Source organism: Cebus imitator, unplaced genomic scaffold, assembly GCF_001604975.1.
Source record: "Cebus imitator isolate Cc_AM_T3 unplaced genomic scaffold, Cebus_imitator-1.0 Scaffold214, whole genome shotgun sequence".
Lineage (NCBI taxonomy): Eukaryota > Metazoa > Chordata > Mammalia > Primates > Cebidae > Cebus > Cebus imitator.
In genome coordinates this window covers 1313387-1340963 of record NW_016107529.1, presented here as the reverse complement: position 1 = coordinate 1340963, position 27577 = coordinate 1313387, and the positions used below count along the sequence as shown (strand labels likewise).

Below are 27577 nucleotides of genomic sequence, written 5' to 3'. Positions count from 1 at the left end.
GTACCTTATATAATGGTACAACACAACAGGAAGACTTAACCATTCTAAATATTTACACACGCAGCACTGGAGCACCCAGATTCATAAAACAAGTTACTGTATTGGCATTAAAAAAGACTTAGGTGGCTGGGCGTGGTGGCTTACACTTGTAATCCCAGCACTTTGGGAGGCCAAGACAGGCAAATCACCTGAGTTGAGGAGTTCAAGACTAGCCTGGCCAACACGGTGAAACCCCATCTCTATTAAAAATACAAAATTAGCCAGGTGTGGTGGTGGGTGCCTGTGATCCCAGCTACTCAGGAGGCTGAGGCAGGAGACTTCCTTGAACCTGGGAGGTGGAGGTTGCAGTGAGCCGAGATCATACTGCTATACTCCAGCCTGGGTAACAGAGTGAGACTCTGTCTCAAAAACAAAAAGACTTAGGTAACCACACAATAATAGTGGGAGACTTCAACCTCCCACTGATAGCATTAGACAGATCATTGAGGCAGAAAACTAACAAAGAAATTCTGGATTTAAACCTAACACTTGACCAATTAGACCTAATAGAAATTTACAGAGCCTTCCACCCAAGAACCACAGAATATACATTCTTCTCATCTGTACACAGAACATATTCTAAGATTGACCACATGCTCAGCCATAAAGCAAGTCCCAATAAATTCAAAAAAATTGAAATGATATCAAGCACACTCTCAGAGGAGAGTGCAATAAAAATAGAAATCAATATCAAGAAGATCTCTTAGGCCAGACGTGGTGGCTCACACTTGTAATCCCAGCACTTTGGGAGGCTGAGGCAGGCAGATCACTTAACATCAGGAGTTCAAGACCAGCCTGGCCAACATGGTGGCATATGCCTGTAATCCCAGCTACTCAGTTGCAGTGAGCCGCGATCACGCCACTGCACTCCAGTCTGAGCAACTTTGTCTCAAAAAAAAAAAAAAATCTCTTAAAAGTACACAAAGAGATGGAAATTAAAAAACTTGCTCCAGAATAACGCCTGGGTGAACATCAGTATTAAGGCAGAAATCAAAAAAGTCTTTGAAATTAATGAAAATTACCCAAATCTCTGTGATGCAACTAAAGCAGTGTTAAGAGGAAAGTTTATAGCTCTAAACAAACACCCTCATCAATTAGTTAGAAAATTCTAAAATTAACAATCTAACATTAAACCTAAAAAAACTAGAAAGAACAAATCAAAGGTAGCAAAAGAAAAGAAATAACCAAAATTGGAAAAGCACATAATGAAATTGAGATGCAAAAATCCATACAAAAGATAAATGAAAACAAGAGTTGGCTCTTGGGAAAAATAAGCAAGATTGAGCTGGGCACTGTGGCTCATGCCTGTAATCCCAACACTTTGGGAGGCTGAGGTGGGCGGATCACCCAAGGTCAGGAGTTTGAGACCAGCCTGACCAACATGGAGAAATCCTGTCTCTACTAAAAATACAAAATTAGCCAGGCATGGTGGTGCATGCCTATAATCCCAGCTACTCAGGAGGCTGAGGCAGGAAAATCGCTTGAACCCAGGAGGAAGAGGTTGTGGTTAGCTGAGATTGTGCCATTGTACTCTAGCCTGGGCGATAAGAACAAAACTCCGTCTCAAAAAAAAAAAGAAAAAAAATAAGCAAGATTGATAGACCACTAGCTAGATTAACCAAGAGAAGATCCAAATAAATACAATCAGAAATGACAATGATGACATTACAGCTGATTCCACAGAAATACAAAAGATCTTCGGAGAATACTGTCAACAACTCTATGCATACAAATTAGAAAATTTGCAGGAAATAGAGGAATTCCTGGAAAAACACAATCTCCCAAGATTGAATCAGGAGGAAATTGAATCCCTGAATAGACCAGTATGAAACTTTGAAATTGAATCAATAATAAAAAACCTGCCAATCAAAAAAAGCCCTGGGCCAGATGGATTCATAGCTAAATTCTGCTAGACATGTAAAAATGAACTGGTTTCAGTGCTACCGAAATTATTTTAAAATATATATATGTAAGAGGAGGGACTCCTTCTGTAGCTCATGCTGTGAGGCCAGCATCACCTAATACCAAAGTCTGACAGAAACAATAACGAAAGAGAACTAAGACCAATATTGCTAAAGAACACATATACAAAACTCCTCAATAAAATACTAGTGAACTGAATTCAGAAGCACATCAAAAACTTAATTCACCACAGTTAAGTAGGCTTTATTCCTGGGATGCAAGGTTGGTTTTACATACACAAATCAATAAATGTGATTCAACACATAAACAGAATTAAAAGCAAAAACCGTATGATCAACTCAATAGATGCCGTAAAAACTTTTGATAAAATCTGAACATCCCTTCTTGATAAAAAAAACCTCAAAACACTAGCCATTGAAGGAACATACCTCAAAATAATAAGAGCCCTCTATCATTTTAACCACAAACCTACAACTAACATTATACTGAATGGAGAAAAGCTAGGACAATTTCTCTTGAGAACTGGAACAAGACGAGGATGCCTACTCTCACCACTCCTATTCAGTGTAGTCTGAAAGTCCTAGCCTCAGCAATCAGGCAAGAGAAAGAAATGAAAGGCATCCAAATGGAAAAAGAAGTCAAATTATCTCTCTTTGCTGATGACATGACCTAGAAAACTCTAAAGACTCTACAAGAAGCTCCTAGAACTGATAGACAATTTAGCAAGGTTTCTGGATGTACAATCAATGTACAGGCCGAGTGTGGTGCCTCATGCATGTAATCCTAGCACTTTGGGAGGCAGAAGTGGGTGGATCACTTGAGGTCAGGAGTTTGAGACCAGCCTGACCAACATAGCAAAACCCTGACTCTACTAAAAGTACAAAAATTATCCAGGCATGGTGGTATGTGCTTGTAATCCCAAATGCTGAGGAGACCGATGCACAATAATCACTTGAACCCAGGAGATAGATGTTGCAGTGAGCCAAGATTGTTCCACTGTACTTTAGCCTGGCCAACAGAGTATGACTGTCAAAACAAACAAAAAAAACCCCACAATATATAAAAATATACAATATACAAAACTCATTAGCATATCTATACACCAATAACGCCCAGCCTGAGAGTCAAACTGAGAACACAGTCCAATTTATATTAGCCACAAAGAAAATTAAATGCCTAGGAATACAGCTAACCAAGGAGGTGAAAGATCTCTGCAATGAGAACTACAAAACACTGCTGAAAGAAATCAGAGATGAAACAAGTAAATGGCAAAGCATTTCATGCTCATGCATCGGAAGAATCAGTATTATTATAATGGCCACATTGACGAAAGCAATGTACAGATTTCTTTCAAACTACCAGTGTTATTTTTCACTGAACTAGCAAAAAACAAAACTAATATGGAACCAAAAAAGAGCCTGAATGACCAAAGCAATACTAAGCAGAAAGAATAAAGTGGGAGGCATCACACTTCCTGACTTCAAACTAAAGTATAAGGCTACAGTAACCAAAATAGCATGGTACTGGTACAAAAACAGACGCATAGACCAGAATAGAAAACTCAAAAATGAAGTCACACACCTACAACCATCTGATCTTTGGCAAGGCCAACAAAACAAGCAATATGGAAAGGGCTTCCTTTTCAATAAATATGCTGGGATAACTGGCTAGCCATATGCAGAAGAATGAAACTAAATACCTTAAATTTTATATAAAAATTATCTCAAGATAGATTAAAGATTTAAATATAAAACCTCAAACTATAAAAATCCCAGAAGGAAACGTAGGAAATACCCTTCTCAGTAAGACCTTGCCAAAGAATTTTTGGCTTAGTCCCCAAAACCAGTTGCAACAAAAACAAAAATTGACAAGTAGGACCTAATTAAACTAAAGAGCTTCTGCACAGAAAAAGAAACTATTGACAGAGTAAACAACGTACAGAATGGGAGAAAATACTTTCAAACTATACATCCAACAAAAATTCTGTATCTAGAAATCAATAAGGAACTGAAGCAGAAAACAAGCGCATTAAAAGATGGGCAAAGGACATAAACAGACATTTCTCAAAAGAAGACATGTAAGCAGCCCACAAACATGAAAAAATGCTAATCATCACTAATCATCAGATAAATGCAAATTAAAACCACAGAGAGATACCATGTCACACCAGACAGAATGGCTATATTAAAAAGTCAAAAAGCAATAGATGCTGGCAAGACTGCATAGAAAAGGAAGCACTTATATACTGTGAATGGGAATGTAAATTAGTTCAGCTACTGTGGAAAGCAGTTTGGAGATTTCTCAAAGAACTTAAATCAGAGCTACCATTCAACCCAACAGTTCCATTACTGGGATGTACAGCCTCCCCCCAAATAATTATTATACCAAAATGACACATACACTTATATGTTCATCGTAGTGCTATTCACAGTAGCAAAGACATGGAATCAACCTAGGTGCACATCAATGGTGGATTGGATAAAGAAAATATGGTGCATATGTGCCATGGAGTACTATGCTGCCATGAAAAAGAATGAAAGCATATCTTTTGCAGCAATATGGATGGAGCTGGAGGCCATAATCCTAAACTAACGAATGTACGAACAGACAAAACCAAATACTGCATATTCTCACTTACAAGCAGAAGGTAAACATTAAGCACAGATGGACATAAACATGGGAACAGTAGACACTGTGGACTACTATAGCAGGGAGGGAGGGCCTGCATTGTAAAACTACCTATTGGGTACTATGCTATGTTCACTACCTGGTGCAGTATACCCATGTAACAAACCTGCACATGTTACTCGCTGTGTCTAAAATGAAAGTTGAAATTTAAAAAAGAAAAATTTAAAAATGATCCCCACATTAATTCTCACTCATGCCATTTTTTTCTCATTTTGCTGGGAGATTTTATTTTGTTTTTGTTGGTTTGTTTGTTTTGAGGTAGAGTTTTGTTCTTGTTGCCCAGGCTACAGTGCATTGGTGCAATCTCAGCTCACCACAACCTCCACCTCCCGGGTTCAAGTGATTCTCTTGCCTCAACCTCCTGAGTAGCTGGGATTACAGGCATGTGTCACCATGTCTGGGTATTTTTGTATTTTTAGTACAGATGGGGTTTCTCCTGTTGGTCTAGCTGGTCTCAAACTCCTGACCACAGGCGATCCACCTGCCTCGGCCTCCCAGAATTCTGGAATTACAGGTGTGAGCCACCATGCCTGGCCCATTTTGTTTTAACTTTTTTTTTTTTTTTTTTTTTTTTTTTGAGACGAAGTCTCACTCTGTCATCTGGTCTGGAGTGCAGTGGCATGATCTTGGCTCACTGCAACCTCCACCTCCCAGGTTCAGGCAATTCTCCTGCCTCGGCCTCCTGAGTAGCTGGGATTACAAGCCTGTGCCACCACGCCCAGCTAATTTTTGTATTTTTAGTAGAGACAAGGTTTCACCATGTTGGACAGGCTGGTCTCAAACTCCTGACCTTGTGAGCCACCTGCCTCGGCCTCCCAAAGTGCTGGGATTACAGGCGTGAGCCACATCGCTTGGTGATTTTGTTTTATTTTTAAAGGAAGTGTTCTAATATTATTACTATGTGTTGATCAAAATAATTTGTAAAATGATTTATTCTAAGTCTCTAGAAAATATTTTTGAATTTTTAGTTTTTTTTCACTCATAAACATTCTTTTTTCCCCCTTAACTCTAATATTTCAGTGAATTTATTCAGCTTGAAATTACAGGTTAACTTGTTTTTTTTTAATAATCGGACTTAGTAGTATACAACTATAGCTTCTACCTGAAGAGTTAATACTTCACAGCTTTCATTTTACACTAAATTTGTGGCCTTTACATAAATAAGTGCTGTAGGTATGAGTCTGCCCACAGAATACATATTTATCTTGGGAATGGATCATCATTTTACCATGTGTCAAAATATTTTTTAAAAGAGTTTTGGATCTGAGGATTTTCTCATTTTTGTCTCTCTTTTTTTTAATATAGATTATTCTTACAATGCATGTGTATATGTAAGAACTAGTAAGTAATCACATGTATGTTGAGTGATTACTTACTGGTTACATGTGAGTAAACACATTTATGTTCCGTGATTTCTTACTGTTTCTTGTATTTACTTGAGTGGGAGTCCTAAAAGTATAATTCCTAGTGTAATAATGTTGGGTGTATTATTCTTATGTGAGACATTTAAAGTGTGTGGATTTTTTGTTTTTTTTGTTTTTCAGATAGAGTCTGGCTCTGTTGCTGAGGCTGGAGTGCAGTGGCCCGATCTCAGCTCACTGCAGCCTCCGCCTCTCGGGTTCAAGTGATTCTCCAGCCGCAGCCTCCCGAATAGCTGGGATTACAGGCGTGTGCCACCATGCGGCCTGGCTAATTTTTGTATTTTTAGTAGAGGTGGAGTTCCAACATGTTGGCCAGGCTGGTCTTGAACTCCTGGCCTCAAGTGATCCACCTGCCTCATCCTCCCAAAGTGCTAGAATTACAGGCATGAGCCACCATGCTTGGCTGGCAAAACAGTAGATTTTTAAAGTCTAATATACATTATAAATTTGAAAATGTTTTTATTAGCTATATTATTCATCCTCATAAATTTAAGAGCGATCATGTCTTACAAAGTAGAGCTGAATGACATTTGTATTACTCTAATTTCTGTGAAGTCCACAGAGATGAAATATATTAGAATGCAAAACTAATTACACAGAAACATTAAGTATGAAATAAAAAAGTATGTCTTTGTCAAAAAATGAAAATGCTTAAGTTCAAATTATGTTAAAGTTGAATTTGGTCGGTATTTTGCGTATTTTAATTGGTAGTTTTAAGTCTTCATGACTACTGAATTAAATTTAATATGCCCTATCATGTCAGAATGCTTTTGAACCTTGTACTTTTCACTGAGACCCAGATGTCAATCAGATAGTTATTTAAACTCTAATGATAGTTTTTAGTATTTATCTCACTTTGGAGTGGTTTCCAGGCCTTGGATTACAGGACTAGGTAGGTTATATATTTCTCTAGAAAATTACAAGTCTTTCATACTTTATTTTGGCGAAGGAAGTAGGAAAATTAACTATATAAATTAAAGCATTAGAAATTTATTGCATGACATATGCAAAGCAACCTACTAAGAACTCTGTGACAGCTAAAAATGAGAATATAAGATCCAGTCTGTCTTCAAGGACGTTAGAGTCACCTAAACATAGATACAATGAAACTTGTAGTTCTTTTAAATCACAAAACATGAATTTTAGAGCTTCACAGTAAGGGTTATAAGAGTTGAGCAGAAGGAAAAAAATTACTTGGCTGAGCTGGGCCAGCAAGGATTAGCTGGCAAGGTGAAATTACTTTTTCTTGTTTCTAGATAGTACCCATTTATGCTGTTGTGCCTAACATGGTATAGTTAATTCAGACTCTTTTCCTGGGAGGAAAAGCCAGGACAAGATGCCCGGCAGCACTATGTCCATGTCCTGAGACCAAAGTTGTTAGCATAACTGCCTGAGTTTTGCCAAGGAATTAGATGCTGCTGGAAAAATATCCAGAGCTCTTACATTTGCTGTCCAAAGAATTCCACAGTGTTGAGGGGTAAATGGCATCTCACTATTGACTAGACATGTGCCAAGTGGCTGGTTGGTACCCTTCATGCATACAAAGCAGGCTTGAGATGTATCATTGCATATTTGAAGGTTCTGTGGTTATGATGATCTGAAATGACCACTGATTAATACTGTAGCTATCTAAAATAATGAGGTTTTTCCACCATCAGAACCTCTTTATTTATCAAACTTATAAAATGAGGAACCTGCCTAAGGTAAAAGAACCTTTTCATTATGACTGAAGATTTGATCTTGATTCTCTGTGAATGTGTTGTGATTGTAGAATAAGGCAAAGGGCTTGTTTTGATAAGATCCTGGACTGTTATAATCAATATTTCCTATGTTGACTTTTTATGCTCTTGCTAATGTGACTTTCTAAATGTTAGGAAAATAAAGAAAAATATCTTCAGAAAATGTTACATTTCTAATCACCTTTCAGGTGTATGATGGTTTTTAAATTTGTCAAACTATTAAGATACTGAAATTATGTGGCCATACCAAGATTACTATTGAACCATTTTCATTCACCAAGAGATATGATTTTCTGCAAACAAGGAATTTCTTCTGTTGAATTTCCTGCTCAGCATCGTTATTTTGCCCTTTGCTTTTCATGAGTGTTTAACACTTTTAAATTCTGTTTCAAAGCCAGTTTCCATGAGCTCTGCCTTGTATCTTCCAGCCTGTGTGTGTGTGTGTATGTACGTGTGTGGGTATGTGGGGAGGTTGGCGGTTGGGGGGAGGCGAAATGACAGTTAATTCCTGTTAACTCTGACCAAGTAACGTACACTGGGCATTTGTGAAGCAAATTGTTGTATTGTGAAAAATACAAATCTGTCCACTCTTGTTTTGCTAGTGAACATTAGCATTGATTATGATGTGGACATATTTCTCAGACTTTTTGGGTCTTCATCTAAATAGCAGCAGCAAATAATGAAGTATTGAGGCTTAGCCATCATCATCTTGTGTTTCCTTGAGTTTAAATTGAAGTAAAAATGGAGTAAAAGACCATCTTATTTATTTTTAAAATCCCCTATCAGCAGAAAGTAATTAACTCAAGATCCACAATTAGCCTCACAGCAGTCCATATTAACTACCTCCAACTATCCTAGGTCTTTCAGAGGTGGTATAATTTTGAGATTATTTTGCACTTGAAACAGAGAGGCTTATAATAACTAGCTTGAAACACATTTAAGGGTGTGAGGTTTTTCCTTTTTCTTTTTGTGTTAATATCTACCTTGTCTAATGATAATTTTCTGGTTTGTAACTGGAAAACAGCAAATATTAGAAGAAAATTATTTATCCCCTGTATAAAGCTAAGTCTTTCATAAGTCTAAAAGTAGCTGCTTGGCTTTAACTGGAAATTTCATTATTGAATTAGTAACTTGACACAAAAGAATTAACAAAGTGAATCAAATACTCAAGCACAATGAAGGAAATTTAAAGAGGCTCACTCATCACCATTGCTGGCTGGTAAAGTATAATTGCTGGCGCTGCCTTGTTTACCTTTTTGGTTTGGTTTTGTTTTAAAGGAAATGTTCACTTGTATAGCATTCCTGCATAATTCAGATACTGCACAAAGCTCGATCTTGGGAACCTATTTTGTAGCTCTCAGAATGTTTTTTATGCAACCTGCTTTTACAGGTTTAAATTACATTTTGTGACATTGTTTTTGTGATTGAATTAGAAACTTTTTTTTTTTCTTTAGTTAAACCTGTGATAAGTAATTGTCACAGTTAGCGCCCTGGTACAATGCTAATTTGAAGTGACATGTCCATACTGGCCCTCTGTAACATGAAGAAGCCTAACAGGTGTGAGGGGTGTGGCTTCCCATGGGCTCTCTTGAACTTCTAACCAGAGAAAAACAGCAGAAAAAGTGAAATGAACCTTGAATAAAGCTGTCAGCAGTAATTATCTCAGCAACACTTTGTGGGGAGATAAAATAAGCACTGATGCTTTTATAACCTGAGCACACTGCATCCAAGATAGATTTTTCACCCATTTAATATAAACTTCTAAATACCTTTCCAGAGTATTTTCATACAGACTAATTAAACAATAATTAACATGAAATATAAATTGTTGAAAAACATGCATTTGTTTTTAGTTTAACACCTGGTTTCTTTTTGATATTTAAGTAGTTTTAATAACAGAAAACTTTTTTCCATGCTTTTTTTTTTTTTTTTTTTTTTTTTTTTTTTTTTGGTAAGCCATTATGGTATGAAATCTCAAATAATATGTAGAAAATTATATTGTTTTCCACAATTAGAAAAACACTTGAAAGTTTGGTTTTCAGTTTTTTTTGAGAGGTATTCAGTGTTTTGAACATACCATCATATAGATCATATATGAAACAGATAATACATATATGTAAATGAGCTGGATGACCTGCAAGTCATCATGTTAGCACCACTGTATTGGAGTAGAGTAGGAATCACAGAAGATTTGATCAATGTTTTTCAGTCTATTCTCCAAACATAATTCATGGTCTTTTTCTTTGACAGCTGTCTTTTAAAAGTATGCTTTAATTTATTTGGCAAAATAATTCAAATCACTAATGACTTTGTTTGCCTGACCTGAGTAGAGTATAGAAAAGCTAAAGTGAGATTTTTGTTTATAAATTTCCTGGCTATAGAAGCTAACTGTGGGAAACAACAACAACAACAAACAGATGAAACATGGTTTTGCAACATAAGTTGTTCTCTTTGTTTTTTTCATGGTCTTAAAATGTAGTTATATTTTGAGCAATCTAACGACTTAACTTTTTTTTCCCGTAATTCAGCTTTACCATGTTCCTGCATCCCCAAAATTAAAAGCTTGACAAGTCAGCCTGGTTGGTTTACATTTCAGGTGGTGGTGATATTATTTTTAAAAGCTAGGAATCTCCAGGCACAGTAGCTCACACCTGTAATCCCACCACTTTGGGAGGCTAAGGTAGGAGGATTACTTGAGCCCAGGAGTTGGAGACCAGTGTGGGCAACGTAGCTGGACTCTACTAAAAATTTTAAAAGTTGGCCAGATATGGTGGCATGTGCCTAAAGTCCCAGCTGCTCAAGAGGCTGAGGTGGAAAAATTGCTGGAGGCTAGGAGGTGGAGGCTGCAGTGAGCTGTGATCAAGCCACTGCACTCCAGCCTGGGTGACAGAGTGAGATCTTGCGTCAAATAAGTAAACACTAGACATGAAGTTAGTTCTGACTGTGTTTTGCTATTAGCACTGTGATTGATCCTGGGTGAAAATATGAGCCTCATTTTTCTTGTCTGTGAAATGGCAATGTGGCAAACTATGCCATGTTCATTCTCACTAAGAGGGAATAACAAGGATTAGGCAGAATAGCATAAAATAGAACTAGCATGATCTATACTTTATTCAGAAACCTAAAGCTGGAAAATTTTTGGCTTTATCAAAGCAGAAACTGTTCATCATGACTTGTTGTGTCTCTAGCACTCAGCTGAGGTCTTGGCACATTGTGGTTGCTCAGTAACTATTAGTTAAGTGAGTGGATAATGGTGTTTTGCACTCTGCTTACAATACTGTCTATCTGTTCACCCAGAGTGATTTAGCAAAATTCATACAATCAAGCATAGATAGATTGGTTGATAGACAGATATAGATACACATACTCTTTAATCTTCACAATAATCTTATAACTTAGAAGACTTCACAGAGGTGGAAATTAAGGCACTGAGAAGGTAAGAGAATTATCCAGACTCATGCAGCTGTTAACCAGCAGAGCCGGGATTTCAAACCCTAGAAGAATGGCTTTGGAGTCCCAGTTCATAATCGTTCTGCTTTTATACCTCTCCCGTGAATTATAGTGACATCAACCTACGAAGGAAATTGCTTTTCAGTGACACATTTTTTCAGACACTTCCTTGTCATTGATACAAATGATTTAAGAGATATGGGGATACATTTTGGGGTAAGATTTCTCCTTCTTCGGTGACATACCACTTTTTCCCCTGCCCTTCTAGGACAGCAAGTCCCCTGAACCATGACAGTCATTGAAGCAATGTTGCTGCCTTTCTTAGGACTACCATTTCCCTAGTGAACAGAAATGTCATAAATGGTTATGGCCTGGACAGACTTCCACAAATGTAGGATGACAGAGTTTTGATCTCTAGAAATTTGAATTTCCCCTCATTTGGGGAAATGAATGGTCATTTCCTGACCCACTCATGTAAAACCTCAGCCTATCGAGGTACGAGGTGGACTGAACTCCAGAGGCAGGGCTTAAGCACCTTACCAAATTGACGTCTAGCTAAAATAGGGACAGGGCAAAAGCAGCTTTCCATAAGACATGCCCACCAATGTGCCATGTCAGTTTATCATTACCTTGGCAACACCCAGAAATTACTACCCCTTTCCATGTCAACAACCAAACAATACAGAAGTTACCCCCCTTTTCCTAGAAATTTCTGCATAACCACCCCTTAATTTGCATGTAATTAAAAGCAGGTATAAATATGACTGCAGAACAGCCTTTGTGCTCCTAATGTGGGCACACTGCCTATGGGGGATCCCTGCTGTGCAAGGAGCAGTACCTTTGCTGCTGTTGTACACTGCCACTTCAATAAAAGTTGCTGTCTAACACCTCCAGCCCACCCTTGAATTCTTTTCTGGGCAAAGCCAAGAACCCTCCTGTACTAAGCCCCAGTTTTGGGACTTGCCTGCCCTGCATCACTGTGACATCCACTTTGCCTCTGTCTACTCAGTTCCCACCTAGGATTCTGGGTCTCCCCTTAGGAACTAGCTGAATAAATGAGGTTTATTTCTGGAAGATTTGTCCAAGTATCACTGGATATGATTGACCACCAAAAGATACCAAGTGTTTTGGGGACAGAGAAAAAATTGAAATTGGGGAAGTTATATAGAAGGCTTTCAGAAAGAGATTGAGCTGAGTTTTGGAGAAGTTCTGTCACTTAAGTTTTTCTCATTATCTTCACATACCTAAGAAACAGACAGGTGGAAAAGAATGGTGAGGGAAACCCAGGCAAGAGTAATGGAGTGAGCAGAAGCTGAAGAGTAGGCAAGTGCAAGGCACACTTTTGGATGATTGAACAAACCAACCTATATACAAAAATAGTGGGAGGTAATGACTGGAAAGATAGGCAGGGTTATGGCCTTGAACATCAGACTGAAAAAGTTTACAGTGTGGGAGAAAAAAACATGAGAATCATCTAGTCCTGTTTTTTCATCATACAGGTGATAAAACTTACAGAAGAGAGTTGATCAAGGTCACAGAATGAGTAAAAGGCAGATTTTGCACTTTAACCCAGGTCCTTCTATCAATGTACGGTGTTCTTCCCATGTTTTTACACACATGGAATCATACCACAGGCAGACTGATAGGAGAGAGAAGTCATAAAAGGGCACCTTGAAGCCTGAAGACAATCCTTGCTTTGCTTTAATGGTGGCAACAGGAAAAAAAAAGTGGCTTACAGGCTAGTTAAATGTTTTTAAGATAAATGTTCTCAGTAGGCTTAACTGGTCTCCCAAAGTCATTGTAACAGACAGAGACACCCTTTTTAGTTAGTTTGTTTGATTGTTTTATTGTTGTTGTTCTTCTTCTTCTTTTTGCCTCCAATAGCCTGTTGTCCTGTCTCTCAATTTCAGTTTAGTTCCTCTCACAGGAATTCAATGGGAAACCTGGAGCAAGTTCCACTTTTGGACATGGCTATGTAATGTATCCTTTTGAAATTCCCTGTCATAAACAGGTATTGAGTGATGTAACATACAGGCCCTTGAAACTCTTACAGCTATAATATATGTAAAAAAGTGTGGCACTCATAAGAATGTTATGTGGGAAATGATAAGAAACCGTTCTCTCTTGATAATTTAAATTTGTTCACTTAAGAAGAAATTTTTATTTAATATTTGTCAGCATCATTTGGATATCTTTGGTATGGAAAAGACCAAATAATATATTTGGTTGTTATGTGTATGTTTTAGAAAATATACTAATACAGTTAAATTTAATTGATGTAAGTTGGTATAAAACACTTAAATGATACCAACTCTGTCATCTAGGCTTACATTCTAAAAGACAAAAATAATTGGGCATTGCAACTGAAAAACACCTATATGATAATCCTTCTTCTAGCAAGGAGACAAAGATAAGGTGGTGTGCGATTTTTATCCTTTTTAAAGTTGAAAATCTAGTCCACTGTGCTACATACTTTTTCACTTACCTTTTTATTGCTGTCAACAAAGATAATATCCCCATTTCTCAGACAAGGAAACTGAGATCTTTTGAGATAAGCAGCTTTCCTGAGAAATGACAGTAGATATCAAAGCTAGGATCTAAGGCCAGGTTATTTGGATCCTAGTGCTTTATATATAGTAACTTAGTATTTATTTAATAAGTTATCAACTCTGAGTAACTATATGATTAGTATAACATTCAACAATTAGTTCTAATTATCAAGTAATATGGGGAAGAAAAGCAGAGTCATAATCTGCACATATTCCATATCTCTTTGTCCCCCTCACGATTCTTTACTGGTTATAGGCATATGTTTAATATATTATTTTCTCTCTTCTGCCCTCCACCAGAGGGTGCTCATAAGCAACTAAATGACAAAGCTGTAGCAATAGGAACTGAGAAAGAAGGGCTATTTTAATTCACAGTGTGGATTATTGGCCTCTTTGATTAAAAAAAAAAAAAAAAGGTTGACTTTGAAACAGAGCTCTTGATTCAACTGAAGTAACTTTGGTTTAAAGTTGCCTTACAAATAACATCTTGAGCACTTACTTACCTGAGGATAATACTTTTTTATATAGGTAAAGTTGACCGTTCTCTCTAAATAGGTCTGAGGGGCTATGCCACTAGATAGCGTTAGGTTGGTCTAATAGGGCTGTATTTCTTATTGTGTAACTTAATGTTCTTCAGAAGTATTTTAATGTTGTAAAATGCTAAAGAACCTCTTCTAGTATATTCACTAAAATCAATAAGTAATGAAGCACAAGAGTATTGATATCTGTGTTTAGTTATAAAAGTATATTCATTTAGAAATTTTGCTACTTCTGTTACAGTGAGCAGCTCTTTATCTCCCTATGACATAATCTGGTTTTGGGGGATGAAATGCACTCAAAAGTTTTTTTAAAAAAAGTTTTTGTGTTGAACAACCTCTCTTTGATAGGCAAAATCTCAAGATAATGTTGGGCAGTATAAGGAAGCATAAAAGTAGGTAATTATAATGTGGAAAAATAGCGTCAGGTGATTCTCCTTGATTTTGAGAGTCCCACCAGATTAAACAACAGAAACTAAAAAAGTAAATCAAGGGTATTTAAAATTATTATACATGTTTCCAAAAGGTTTTTTTTTTTTTTGGTGGTGGTGGTGGTGGTGTTTGTTTTTTGTTTTTTTTTTTTTCTTTGAGACGGAGTTTTGTTCTTGTTGCCCAGGCTGGAGTGCAGTGGCACAATCTTGGCTCACCACAACCTCTGCCTCCAGGGTTCAAGTGATCTTCCTGCCTCAGCCTCCAGAGTAGGTGGGGATTACAGGCATGTGCCACCACGCCCAACTAATTTTGTATTTTTAGTAGAGATGGGGATTCTCCATGTTAGCCAGGATGGTCTCAAACTCCCAACCTCAGGTGATCCACCAACCTTAGCCTCCCAAAGTGCTGGGATTACCGGCATGAGCCACCGCACCTGGCCAAAAGTTTTTTAAAAGGAAATATAAGACAATTAAATCAAGATTCTTGTTTGTATTTTACAATTAACTGTAACATCTAAAAAAACACATAGTTGGCTAGGTGTGTTGGCTCACACCTGTAATCCTAGCACTTTGAGAGGCCAAAGGGGGAGGATTGCTTGAGCCCAGGAGATCGAGACCAGCCTGGGCAACAGATGAGACTCCATCTCTACCAAAAATAAGGAGACTCTCATTTCTACGAAAAATTTTAGAATTAGCTGGGCATGACGGCCTGCACCTGTAGACTCAGCCACTCAGGAGGCTAAGGTGAGAGGATTGCATGATGCTGGGAGATTGAGGTGGTAGTCAGCTGTGACTGTACCACAGCACTCCAGTCTGGGCAACAGCAAGACTCTGTCTCAAAAAAAAAAAAAAAAAAAAAAAAAAACGAGATTAGAAGTCAAGAGAACATGCTTGTGCTATCATTAAGCAGATATGAGACTTGGGACAAACACTTCACCTCTCTATACCTCAGTTTCTTTTCCTGTTAAGTGAGAGGATTAGACTCTATCTTGTGAGGAGAAGCTGCCTTTCATTTGGAATCTGTTAGCGATGGTGGGATCACTGATGGAAGTTTACGAGAAGGCTACTGATACCTTCTCTCTGGAAATTCTCGTTATTAGCTTGGAATGGGGCAGGGGGATACTGGGTGGGGGAGGGTATGGCAGCAGCACTTGACTCAGCTAAGGCTTCAGCTAAGGACTCCTGGTTGGGATACCAGCAACTGATGAATTCTGAGGACTCTTCCAAATCTAGTATCTTGTGTGTAAAATGAAGCCATGTATAGCAGCCATCGTTGTTTTTTCCAACTCTGCTTGCTTACATGGTAGCATTTGTGTTTATGTACATAACAAAACCCCTCAAAACTTGTAACTGTTGGTGTTTATTTAATTAAACTTTATCAACTTGCCAAATCAATTGAGGACTGTAACACAGCAAGGCCAGGCAGAGAACACAGTTTTTTGAGCTATTTACACAGGAGTTTTGTTGATAATTGAGCTTGACCTGCACATCTCTTTTAATATTCTGTTGGTTCCAGAATATTATTAGTCACTTCCTTTTTAACAGTGTGCTTTTATGAGGTAACTAAACTGCTATTTAACCCTGCTACAAGAATGTGGCAGTGGGCTAGTCCAGACAAGTGCATGTATACTTGGTAACTAGCATTCTTAATAAGCTTGCTTCAACCTGCCATAAATTAAAGCTCTGTGTGACTTTTCTAGCACGTAAGTGACAAAAAAAAACAACAACAAAGAAAAAAAACAAAACAAAAAAAAAACCGGCTGGGGGAAGGGCAGAAGAAACCTCAGATTGTGAATAAAAATAAATAAGCTTTTCTGATTTGCACTTTGGTTGGCAACAAATGAAATTTTAGCCTCATGACTCAGTTTGGTTTAAAGCTACCTCAGTAATCTATTTAGCTGAACAGTAAGCATCTGAACATTTAAAAGGGATATTACAGCAGTCATTTCAGGGCTCCTTACTCTAAATAGCCTTATTTACGTTGGAAATGTGCTGTAATAGAAAACTCCATGGCTTTTGGAGTTAAGTCTGGTTTGCCACCTGGTATCTGATTTATCTTGGACAAGTTACCTCTAAGTAACTTGTCTCTAAGGCTCTTTTATAATTTGTACAATTATGGTAGTCTTTAATTTACAGAGTTGTCATGTATGGTAGACATATGTTAAGCACTTATGTAGTTCCTGACGAATTGATGGTCTCCAGGAGTAGCTGTTTTCATTAAGCCAAAGAAAGTAATTATTGGTTATCAGATAGTAAGACAAGATCTATTAGAGCCTTAATAGTTGTTTGATTGGATACTTTTTAAATGGTTGTGAGATAAACTGCCTGAGTTTTAATTTTGGTTCACCACTCAGTACCTGTTTGACTTTGGGCAACCTTCTTCATCTGTGTGAGGTTTACTAACCACATCTCTAAAATGGGAATTATAATCCTTATCTGGCAGAGTTATTGTGAGAATTAAGTGGGGTAGTGCACATAAAGCACTTCGTGTAATAACAATACATATTAAGCTGTTAATAGCAGTTATTATTCAGTTATTTTTAAAAATACGAAATGATTTCATGGGTGTATATATACATATGTTAAAAGCAATACTTCAGGCTAGATGAGGTGGCTCCTATCTATAATCCTAACATTTTGGGAGACTGAGGTGGGCAGATCACTTGAGGTCAGGAGTTTAAGACCAGCCTGGGTAACATGATGAAACCCCATCACTGCAAAAATACAAAAATTAGCTAGACTTGTTGGTGTATGCCTGTAGTCCCAGCTACTCAGGAGGCTGAAGCAGGAGAATCGCTTGAACCTGGGAGGTGGAGGTTGCAGTGAGCCAAGATCACACCACTGCACTGCAGCCTGAGCAACAGAGTGAGACTCTGTCTCAAAAAATTTTAAAAAGCAATACTTTATATGAAGATAAAAATGTATGTATTAATATAACTATTGCCTTATTGAAGTATAATTGACTTGTAATAAGTCATACATATTTTTAAGTGTACAATTGGATATATTTTGACGTATGCACACATAGATTATGAAGACCATCAGTGCAGTGTATTCAATGCTAATACCCAGTAGCATTCCCAAATCTGGATGAAATTAATTATGTTGATGCCTTGTTAGTATGACAAGCTCGAGATACAGTTTTTTAAAAAGTCTCATATTAATTGTTCTTTTTAAAACACATGAGAATTGTATTTTACAAACTGAGTGAATAAAAGATACAAACTATAAAGCTATAGTTTGAATCTCGTCCATTTGTGTTACTGGGTGTGTCACATGCAGAGCAAGGAGTCTGCAGGTAACAATCACATCTCCTTAGTGATGTATGAAGATCATAGTCCATTAGGGTTAAAAGGGATCTGAGAGGCCATTTAAGTTGGTTGTCCCTATGTTTTACAAAAGGAGATGTTAAGACTATTGGTTTCTAACCCACCGTCACATAACGGGTGTTTATGCTTCCACTCTGGTACTCTTAAAATGTCTTAGTCATTGTCATTTATAATTAGAAAAAAAGACAGACTGCAAGCATGTATTTGGGAGAGGGTTAAAATTTGGCTATAAAATAAAAAATACTTTGAAGAACTAATTCAAATGTCTGTAATCCCAGCACTTTGGAAGGCCGAGGCAGATGGATCACCTGAGGTCGGGGGTTCAAGACCAGCCTGGCCAGCTTGATGAAACCCTGTCTCCACTAAAAATACAAAAGTTAGCTGGGTGTGGTGGCACACACCTGTGGTTCCCAGCTACTCAGGAGGCTGAGGCAGGAGAATTGCCTGAACCCAGGAGGCGGAGGTTGCGGTGAGCCGAGACCGCGCCATTGCACTCCAGCCTGGGTAACAAGAGCGAAACTCTGTCTCAAAAAAAAAAAAAAAAAAAAAAAAAAAAAAAAAAAAAAAAAAAAAAAAAAAAAAAAAAAAAAGGGCTGGGCGCGGTGGCTCAAGCCTGTAATCCCAGCACTGTGGGAGGCCGAGGTGGGTGGATCACAAGGTCAAGAGATAGAGACCATCCTGGTCAACATGGTGAAACCCCGTCTCTACTAAAAATACAAAAAATTAGCTGGGCATGGTGGCGCGTGCCTGTAATCCCAGCGACTCAGGAGGCTGAGGCAGGAGAATTGCCTGAACCCAGGAGGCGGAGGTTGCGGTGAGCCGAGACCGCGCCATTGCACTCCAGCCTGGGTAACAAGAGCGAAACTCTGTCTCAAAAAAAAAAAAAAAAGTCGTTATTCATGAAAGTTAGTTGCACATGTACACATTGCATAGTTCAGCAGTTCACAGCTTTTTGGTCTCAGGATCGCACTTGTAAAGAAATCATCAAAGTCCCCAAAGAGCTTTTGTTAATGTGGATTATATCCATTGACATTTACCATTCTAAAAATTAATATTGAAGAAAAGCTAATATTTAAGGTAACAAGTGAATTACATGTTAATATCAATAGCTTTTTTTTTTTTTTTTTTTTTGAGACAGAGTCTTGCTCTGTTGCCCAGGCTGGAGTGCAATAGCGTGATCTCGGATCACTGCAACCTCTTCCTCCTAGGTTCCAGCGATTCTCCTGCCTCAGCCTCCTGTAGCTACCACACCTGGCACACACCACCACACCTGGCTAATTTTTGTATTTTCAGTAGAGATGGGGTTTCAGCATGTTTGCCAGGCTGGTCTTGAATTCCTGACCTCAGGCGATCCACTCACATCTGCCTCCCAAAGTGCTGGGATTACAGGCGTAAAAGCCACTGTGCCCTGCCAAAATAGCATTTTTATATAAAGTAATTATATTTTCTAAAAACTCGGTAACTAAAGTGACATTGTTATTATACTTTTACAAATCTCTTTAATGTCTGTCTTAATTGAAGACAACTGGATTTTCATGTCTTCCTTCTTCTTCATTTAACCTGTTGTAATGAATTTTTTTGGTTGAAGATACGAAGAAAATCTGACCTCATACAGATCTGTAGTTGGAAAAAGGAGGAGTATTTTAATAGTCTTTTCAAACGATTATAGATATTCTTCTTTGATACTAAACTAGAACTTGAGAAGTGGTAGTTTCCTAAAGGTTAGTTTCTTTTTTTTTTTTCATTTTAATTATTTTATGTGGCAACCCACTTTCTCAAGTTGAACTAAATGTTAATGTAGAATCTGGAGCCATATCAGTATACCTTTTGTATTAATACTTTGTCATTGTAAGATACACTGGTCTTCCTCACACTATGAATTAAACCTTTATCCATGCATTTTATAACATTATGCACTCACTGTTCATTTGGAGAATATTGGTCTTGTGAGCTATACAGATTTTCTAAATGTTGACACATTTCATTATATGATATCAAAAAATGTGTCTATTATATTAATATCACCACTGAACTCATCACAAAGGATTTAAGCATTGAGAAGCTGTCAAGCTCATGATGGCTGATAGTTTTTAAAACCCTTAATTTTTATTTGAAAACTCAAATTTTGTCATTGGCAATTAATACTGTCAGACCTGTTTCTTGAAGTAGTAGTCTTATTTCATTCATTTTGGAGAAAACGTTCAGCAATTAGGGATACTCAATTATAGTTGAGTACCATAATCTGGAAGTCTGAAACTTTTTGAGCAGCAACATGACATTAAAAGGAAATGCTCATTGGATCATTAAAGATTTAAAATGATTTTTAGATTCGGAAAGCTCAGCTGTTTAGGTAAATATGATGCAAATATTCCAAAATCGAAAACAGTTCAAAGTCCGAAACACCGCTGGTCCCAAGTGTTTTGAATAAGGGATACTTATCCAAATACCAAATCCAAATAACCACAGTTTGTCTGCCTATCATTTGTTTAAGTGGTAATGGTGTTTCATGAAAAAAGTAGCTGGTTCAGCATGTAACTCAAAACACAAGTGCTTTTTCTTGATCTATTATCCTTCTTCGGTATGCCGCACAAGTGCTTTATACATACTTCTCATTTGTCACATAGAATATTAAAAGACATATTGAGAGTCAAATTTAATTAAAAGTGATAATTTTTTACTGATTTAACAGGGACATTCTTAAATGAAACTGCCATTTTTACAGTGAGTACATGAACTGGGGATTTTAACAGTTTGGTGCTACTACCTTTTTGTGCTGAAGTACCAGCAGATTTGCCCACCATTGCTTTTTAACATCAGTATAAAACACAGTGTGGCCAGGCATGGTGGCTCACATCTGTAATCCCAGCACTTTGGGAGGCCGAGGCAGGCAGATCACCTGAGGTCAGGAATTCACAACCAGCCTGGCCAACTTGGTAAAACCCTGTCACCACAAAAATACAAAAATTAACTTGGCATGGTGGCATACACCTGTAATCCCAGCTGCTTTAGAGGCTGAAGCAGGAGAATTGCCTGAACCTGGGAGGTGGAGGTTGTAGTGAGCTGAGATGGCACCACCACACTCCAGACTGGGTGACAGAGCGAGACTCCATCTCAGATAGATAGATAGATAGATTTTTAAAAAAGCACATTGAAAAAGTCTAATGCCATTTAAGTATTATTTTGAAATAATTTTGACCTTATGGAACTCCTGAAAGTATCTCAAGAACCCTGTGCCTATAGTACATAGTTTAAGAATCACATAGTATGTTCTTAACACTAAATACTGTCTGTAAGAAGAAAAGAGTGATGGAATATCACTGTATAGCAAGTGTATTCTCATTTAAGCCATCCTCACAGAAGGCCTGTTAGGAAAGGTCATGTTAATTTTATACAACAGAAACTTAGTGATTATTTTTATTTTTATTTTTATTTTTGAGACAGAGTCTCACTCTATCACCCGGGCTAGAATACAGTGGCATGATCCCAGCTCTCTGCAGCCTTGACTTCCTGGGCTCAAGCAATCCTGCCATCTCAGCCTCTGTAATATCTGGGACTATGTTTGTATGCTACCATGGCCAGCTAATTGTTTTTTCCCTTTTTGGAGACATGGTCTTACTGTCACTCAGGCTGGAGTACAGTGGCATGATCACAACTCACTGCAGCCTTGATCACCTAGGCTCAAATGATCCCCTGCCTTGGCAGCCCAAGTAGCAGGGACTACAGGTACGCATCACCACATCCAGCCAATCTTTTGCTTATGTTTTTAGAGACAAGGTCTCACTATGATGCCCAGGCTGGTCTTGAACTCCTGAGCTCAAGCAATCCTCCTGCCTCAGCCTTGCAAAGTGCTGGAATTACAGGCATGAGCCACCACACTCAGCCAGGAAACTTAGCTTTAAGATGTAAAATATTGATTCGAGTGAATAGTAGAAGTGAATTTGAACTCAAGACACACTGACTTTATAAGTCCATTCCATACTTAGCTGTCTTCCGTTATTAAATAGAAAAAAGTTCCTTTAGCAATCAACAATAATTTGTTAAGTACCTGCCTCTTCCGTGAATTACTTTTTAACCGAGCAAATTTACTTAATTTTGGTCATTTTTCTTCATATCTTGTCAAAAAAATGATTTACTATCCTTATATTTCAATCATTGACAGCTGACAAGAACAATTAAATTCTTGCCTACTATAGCTACTTTTTCCTTAAGATGTGGGCTGAATATAAATACTGTAAAACTATTATTTTTGTAAAAAACGGTTTTCTTTGGATAATTTAAATGCATAAACTTTTTTTGTTGATGTAGTGTAACTGTCAGTTTATTTAATTGGATACACATACCTAAAATAAAGTTAATATTATAAGCATCATCATCACCACTGGGGTCACTTTTTTTTTCTTTTTGATTGGCATTGTAAAGACAAAATAATTGAATTGAATAAGATAACTACTGTTGGGTTAATTAAGGAACAGGGTAACTTAGAAAGATCCCAGGATAGAAGGTAACAGTGGTTCCATTAAAGTCATGTTTTCTAGAGTCCATCCTTCTCACTGGACGTTTTATCTCAAGCCACAGACATTTACAGAATAGTAAAAAGAGTAATGTTTGTTGAGCCACTACTGTGTGCTAGGTATTTTCTCATTGTTTTACCCATAAACTCAACCTTATTATCCCCATGCTATGGAGAAAGTACTAATACTATCTATATTTAGGTGTCATTAGGACAGTTGTAATTTTTTCATTTGCTTATTTTTTGTTTTGTTTTGGTTTCATTTGTCCTATATATGTATATTCATCATCTTCCCAAGACATTTTTCAAAGTGTCTTTTAAAGGCTTGTTTACAAGGGCTTTTAATACTTGGAATTGTGAGATTATACCACTAGGAATAATCATGTCTTATCATTGTCTTCTTTATTAACCAGTTTTGAGAAGTAAACTGTGAGAACCTAAGCATCATTGACTTAGGTTATTTAAGGCTAATCTGTCCAAACAGTACATTGAAAATGAAGTATTTGAGGAAGCACCCTGTAACAGGAGAACTTTTGTAACCAGTCAAATATAAGGCATCTTTCTCTTTTCTGAGAGATTACTTTGGGTAAGAGATTACTTTAGGGTAAAACCCAAACTTATGCTTTTGTATATTTTTGGCATATGTATCTTATGGAAATTTTAAATTCTGTATCTCACTTACAATTTTACTTTTCTATCCTTACTGGCCTGGGAGTTAGGAAACAGGTATTACTTTACTAATCAGAAAAGTAGCAGACACACATTGGGGCAGTGGGGGTTTGGGGGTGAGTATGTATGATATGCCTTAGTTTGGGTTCACTGCGGTTTCCTAGAGCCCCAGTCCATTATCTAACGAAAATTAGCCTTGGCTACTGAAACATCCCATGTGTGGAAGAATTTCAAATTTTCAAAGCCCTCCTGGTAATGTAATACCCAGGCAACTAGAGTAAGCTTTCTAATCTAGCTTCAGCAATAATAGAAAATTTCTAAAAAATAAAATCCTCTTGTGAAACATGGCTGTATTTTGTTTACAAATGATGAATTCTACTTTTTGCAGATGTGTCTTGCTGAATCAGGGCTCTCTTACCCCTGCCATCGACTTACAGTGGGAAGAAGATCTTCACCTGCACAGATCCGGGAACAGTCGGAAGAAGTAAGCCTGTTTGCTAGCTTTTCATTGAACAGAAACCTTATCCCCCACCTACCTGTCCATTTCCCTTTCTTTTTTATCTGCCAGAGCAATGAATAGATAATGTAGCATGAATTAAATCTCAGTAAATTTTTGAAGGCAGAAACTGTGTCCATGCAAAGTTATTACTAATGTACTCCTTATTGCTCTATTAGTTTCATGTTTCAACAGACAGAATTCAGGTGAATTGGTTGAAATGATTTTTACTTAGATCTGTTGGGCTAACAAATAACGCTCTAGGCTGGACACAGTGGCTCACACCTGTAATCCTAGCACTTTGGGAGACCGAGATGGGCAGATAACTTGAGGCCAGGAATTCGAGACCAACCAGCCTAGCCAACATGACGAAACCCAGTATCTACTAAAAATCCAAAAAAATGAGCCAGGCGTTGTGATGTGTACCCATAATCCCAGCTACTCTGGAGGCTAAGGCACAAGAATTGCTCCAACCCAGGAGGTGGAGGTTGCAGTGAGCTGAGATCGCACCACTGTACTCCAGCCTGGGTGACAGAGTGAGACCCTGTCTCCAAAAATAAAAATTAAAAAAAAGTGAGCCACCACACCCAGCCTTAAATTAGGTAGAGCACAATTCAAGTATTTAAAAGCTTAGGCTTGTCCAATAAAACCTTTTTCTACTTACAGTCTATGCAAAATGTGGTTGCTCATTTTTATTTAAACTGCCTGTATATTTTGGACACCCATTATGGAAGCTATCACAGGACATCTCCAGCCATCCTTTGAATATGTATTTATATCACTTAAATATGTGAAAGAGAAATGGAGCTACGTAATTGAAGCTGTAGTCTCTAATCATCCTGTGAAAATTATAATTTGCCACTCTGGTTTTTAACATATTTTAGAAAACCACTGAGAAGAAAGCTTTCTCCCCTGCTAATAATATGACTGTGTTACATTATACTATGCTGTACTTGGTCTCCAAAAATCCACTAACATTAAAAGGTGGCCAGCTAGCCCCAACCAAATTTCTGGTTTGTTTTTTTTTGTTTTTTTTGAGATAGAGTCTCACTCTGTTGCCAGGGCTGGAGTGTAGTGGCGTTATCTCGGCTCACTGCAACCTCTGCCTCCCAGATTCAAGCACTTCTCCTGCCTCAGCCTCCTGAGTAATTGGGATTACAGGCACTTGTCACTATGCCCAGCTAATTTTCTGTATTTTTAGGAGAGACGGGGTTTCACCATGTGGGCCAGGCTGGTCTTGAACTCCTGACTTCATGATTCACCTGCCTCAGCCTCCCAAAGTACTGGGGTTACAGACATGAGCTACTGTGCCCAGCCTACCAACCAAAATTCTTAATTATTCTATGTCCTCTCTGAGAGGTGACAGGGATAGTGTTGCACACAACATTTCACTTCATTTATTTTCTTCTCTCACCCTCACCATTATATGTGTTATTTGGGTGGTCCAAACAGCAGAGAGAAGTCAGTTCCATATAGTGAAGAGCAGTGTTTGTGAGGCTAGCACATTATTTAGGTTATTTTGAGAAAATGATAATGTGGGATTGGAAGGCTTTGCCAAACTAAAACAGTCACAACCTCAGTAATACGTTATTATTACTGAGTAATAATATCTTATTATTATTAGACATAATATCTTATAACCAGTTTCATTGTTGAGCAGCCTTTTCTGTTGTCTTCCTTATATTAAGTTGAAATACGTGTAATTGTACCATTCACTCAGTGATTCTGCTTTCTTCTGGTTCTACTCTTCTACATGACTTCGTGTGTTTTAAGACAATCTTGCTTTTGTTTTTGTTTTTTGAGACAGAGTCTTGCTCTGCTACCCAGGCTAAAGTGCAGTGGCATGATCTTAGCTCACTGCAGCCTCCTCCCTATGGGTTCAAGCAATTCTTGTGCCTTACCCTCCCAAGTAGCTGGGACTACAGGCATGTGCCACCACACCTGGCTAATTTTTTTGAGTAGAGATGGGGTTTTGCCATGTTGGCCAGACTGGTTTTAAGCTCCTGACTCCAGCTGATCTGCCTTCCTCGGCCTCCCAAAGTGCTGGGTTTACAGGTATGAGCCACTGCACCCAGCCAACAATCATCATTTGGCTTTTGACTTTCTTAAACTGAGTTAGGAAGAAAATATTTGAGACCAGCAGTTAAATTCAAGTTTTAGATTTTATGGATTGTAGTTATGTGTCCTTTAGCTGGGACAATTTTGATTCTTACACCATTTCTCTGGCCTTACAAATACAGTTTCTTTATGATCATTTAATATTTTTTCTTCTCATCCTCCCCTTGTTCCTGAGCCCCCATTTAAAGATTTTTTCCATATTTCTGGATACCTAGCTAGGTAACAATTTATCCTGAGTTACTTGGGTGAGACAGTGTGGGGGCCTTGTTGACTCTGACTCCTTGGGAATTGTTTAGTTCTCAGTTGACATTGAAGAAGGAGAGGCAATCCAAAAATGTAAACAAAAACAAAACGTTTCTAATGTAATGTTAAAAGCATTAGTTTATAAGTATGGCTAAAGGAAGATTTATTGAATGCTCACTATGTACTAGTCAGACGAATATAAATTATAATTTTATATTACATGATTAATGAGAAAATTGAGGCAAGCATGAGATGCTAAGGGACCATAGATATGGGGGAAGGTTGTAAGTTTCAAGAATGCTTACAGGCAAGAGCCATGTTTGCCTTTCTCCCCTTTGTAGCCCTAACACCTAGCATAGTGCCTGACATCTAACAGATACATAGTAGTTATTTGTAAATGAATATTTTTTTAAAATAAAGAAAATAAAAGAAAAAAGACTAGAGGAGTTAACATAGAAACTGAATTATAAAGAATGAATCACAGCCAAATAAAGAATCAAAGGAATCATATTCCATTCATTCCATTCAGAGGAATAAGCATGATTTGATGTAGCAAATGAGAAGAAATAAGCATAGGTTGCTATTAGTGCAGAAGAAAGTGGGGGGGAAAGGAACATAAGAGATGAGGTGAAAGTGAATAAGTCTTATATGACACATTGAGAACTTGAACTGTAGAGAGCAGTAAAAGACTTTTTTTTGAGATGAAGTCTTGCCCTGATACCCAAGCTGGAGTGCAGTGGTGCAATCTTGGCTCACTGCAGCCTCCACCTCTCCAGTACAAGCGATTCTTGTTCCTCAGCCTCCCAAGTAGCTGGGACTATAGGTGCCCACCCCCATTCTCGGTGAAATTTTTGTATTTTTAGTACAGACGGGGTTTTGCCACGTTGGCCAGGATGGTAACTCCTGATCTCAAGTGATCCACCCACCTTGGCCTTCCAAAGTGCTGGGATTGCAGGAATGAGCTACTATGCCTGGCCAGCAGCAAAAGACTTTTAAGTGGGGAGTGATATCTCCTTACAAATACACATTTCAGTTAAGAAAATTCTGCTGTGCTCAGGCTAGATTTAAGGGAAGCAAGACTGAAGACAGAGAAATCAGGTATGAGTCTGTTGTGCTAGCACAAGCAAGAGATAATGGGATCCTTGATGTAATACAGCACATTAACAGAGTGAAGGAAAACACGTCATCATCTCAATTGATGCAGTAAAAGCATTTGACAACATTCAGCACCCTTTCATGGTAAAACTAGAAATAGAAGAAAACTACTTCAACATAATAAAAGACATATATGAAAAACTCACAGCAAAGATCATACTCAAGGGCGAAAGAATGAAAACTTTTCTCTAAAATCAGAAACAAGATAAGAATGCCCCCTTTCATCACTTCTATTTGACATAGTACTGGAAGTTCTCGCCAGGGCAATCAGGCAAGAAAAA

At 37.8% G+C, this 27577-nt stretch overlaps 1 protein-coding gene across 2 annotated transcripts in view; it reads left to right on the top strand.

The window, feature by feature from the left end:
• Window positions 1-27577, top strand: part of FAF1 (Fas associated factor 1) — a 527993-nt gene that overhangs the window by 345096 nt on the left and 155320 nt on the right. For both annotated transcript variants that reach the window (XM_017548715.2, XM_017548716.2), the window contains exon 9: window positions 23673-23768. In XM_017548715.2, coding sequence (XP_017404204.1) covers window positions 23673-23768 — 96 coding nt within the window. The remainder of the gene's footprint in view (window positions 1-23672; window positions 23769-27577) is intronic.